We start from the raw sequence: 2253 nt of genomic DNA on the forward strand, positions 1-2253 counted from the left end.
TTAAGCACGTTCTCCACGAATACGTCTGGCCAATTGGATATCCTTGGGCATGATGGTGACACGCTTAGCATGGATAGCGCACAAGTTGGTATCTTCGAATAGACCAACCAAGTAGGCTTCGCTAGCTTCTTGCAAGGCCATGACAGCAGAACTCTGGAAACGCAAGTCAGTTTTGAAATCTTGGGCAATTTCACGAACCAAACGTTGGAAAGGCAATTTGCGGATCAACAATTCTGTGCTCTTTTGGTAACGACGGATTTCACGCAAAGCAACGGTACCAGGGCGGAAACGATGGGGCTTCTTGACACCGCCGGTGGCTGGGGCACTCTTACGAGCAGCTTTAGTAGCCAATTGCTTACGAGGGGCTTTGCCACCGGTAGATTTACGGGCAGTTTGCTTGGTACGAGCCATTTTTCACTTTAATTCTTCACTTCACAAGATATGAACACAAACACTGTCAAAACGTTATTACTTGTGTGCCGAGCATGAACGCGCATATTTATAGAAAAATTGAGCGCGCAAACTGTTAGTTAAGGGTGTGTGTAGGGAAAGATTGAAATATTGTATCTTACAGCTGCCTGTATAAACACGAAGTATACACGAACGAACCCGAGGGTAGATCGTGTCATTAATATTAGTAAGCATTTCAGGGCATTTTTGTATAAATAGAAGCGAAATGAGGCTGGAACAGTATTAGTTCTTGTGCATCATTCGTGAAGTGAAATTTAAAAGTGAAAAATGACTGGTCGTGGTAAAGGTGGCAAAGGCTTGGGAAAAGGTGGCGCTAAACGTCATCGTAAAGTGTTGCGTGATAACATCCAAGGTATTACCAAGCCTGCAATCAGACGTTTGGCTCGTCGTGGCGGTGTAAAACGTATCTCTGGATTGATATACGAAGAAACCCGTGGTGTCCTCAAGGTGTTTTTGGAAAACGTTATTCGTGATGCTGTCACCTACACCGAACATGCTAAGCGTAAAACCGTCACCGCTATGGATGTCGTCTACGCTTTGAAGAGACAAGGCCGCACTTTGTACGGTTTCGGCGGTTAAACATTTTCTTGACGCTATTTGGAGAATATTTAAATACTTTAATACAAAAACAATCGGTCCTTTTCAGGACCACAAAATATATTTACAAAAGAGATCATCTTGTTACAAATTTATTTAATTATTTTAATAATAAAATTTTAAATTTACTTGGTTTAAATAAAATTACAAACATTTGGTTTGCCGTCGGCAAAACATTGTTACTAACCCAATGAAACAATTATGTATGGACTTACCAAAGGCGACTACTATGCTATTTTTCTGAAAAACATGACATACGCTACAAAAGAAAAACACTACGAATGTAATACATACGAAACATATATGCAATTCTCTATATGTCATTTCTCGTCCCATTCCCCAAAGAAAATGATTCTATGATTCTCTTACTCTCTTTTTGCAGAAATCAAAGAAAATGATTCTATGTTGCACTGTACTCGATCCTAGTGTCATTTGTTCTTTTGCGTGACGTTCTTACTCTCTTTTTGCAGAAATCAGTTATGTATGTATTGATACAAACAGCTTTCTCTGTCATCAACTATTTGCAACTTCCCGCTAGAAGTTACGAACACTTACGATCCTACTAGACTTCGGCTTTGCCAAAGCATACAAAAGATACATATGTAGTAAATAATCAGGGTTGATACAGATGAAAATTAAAACACTTCGGCTCAGAAAACGAATGCTCTCTTAATGAAATTGGTGGGAATTTGTTGTTTTTCGATATTAAGCTGAGTACTATGTTCAGTTTTCAAGCTGAAAACCAGCTTATTTTCACGGTTACTTTTTTTAATCAATTAATTTTGAAATATTAAATGGTTCGCAATCAATACATTGGATCCTTTCCATCCATAATTTGAAGAGACTTGATAAAAATGTTATCGTCTTCATATATATTTTTGCACTTTTAATTTAGTGTTTTGGTGAAAAACTCGAACATAGTACTCACCTTTAGGAATAAATGGCATTAGATAGGAACAAAATGAAAATATGAAGTGGCGAAATTTTTCGATGCCATGACAGATGAATATCTTCATATAAATTTTTTTATAGTAAATTTTATTGTTACAGAAAGAAAGTATGTATGAAATTATATTGTTTGAAAATATTTTTTCTCTTTTTAAAAATGTTTTGTCGTCCTGAAAAGGACGGATTGTTGTTTGATAGAGATACGATGGTCTGTATTTACATTTTCTTGTAGATAAT

At 36.9% G+C, this 2253-nt stretch overlaps 1 protein-coding gene across 1 annotated transcript; it reads right to left on the reverse strand.

Moving 5' to 3' along the window:
* On the reverse strand, nucleotides 1–411 carry LOC142242691 (histone H3). Its single transcript, XM_075314253.1, has one exon. The coding sequence runs from the start codon at nucleotides 409–411 to the stop codon at nucleotides 1–3; it is 411 nt and encodes a 136-aa protein (XP_075170368.1).
* Between the last annotated feature and the right edge of the window lie 1842 nt (nucleotides 412–2253).

Source organism: Haematobia irritans, unplaced genomic scaffold, assembly GCF_050003625.1.
Source record: "Haematobia irritans isolate KBUSLIRL unplaced genomic scaffold, ASM5000362v1 scaffold_6, whole genome shotgun sequence".
Taxonomy (NCBI): Eukaryota; Metazoa; Arthropoda; class Insecta; order Diptera; family Muscidae; genus Haematobia; species Haematobia irritans.

What these genes read in the sequence shown, in the direction of transcription:
- LOC142242691 (XM_075314253.1), bottom strand. Translation starts at nt 411, where the DNA reads ATGGCTCGTACCAAGCAAACTGCCCGTAAATCTACCGGTGGCAAAGCC.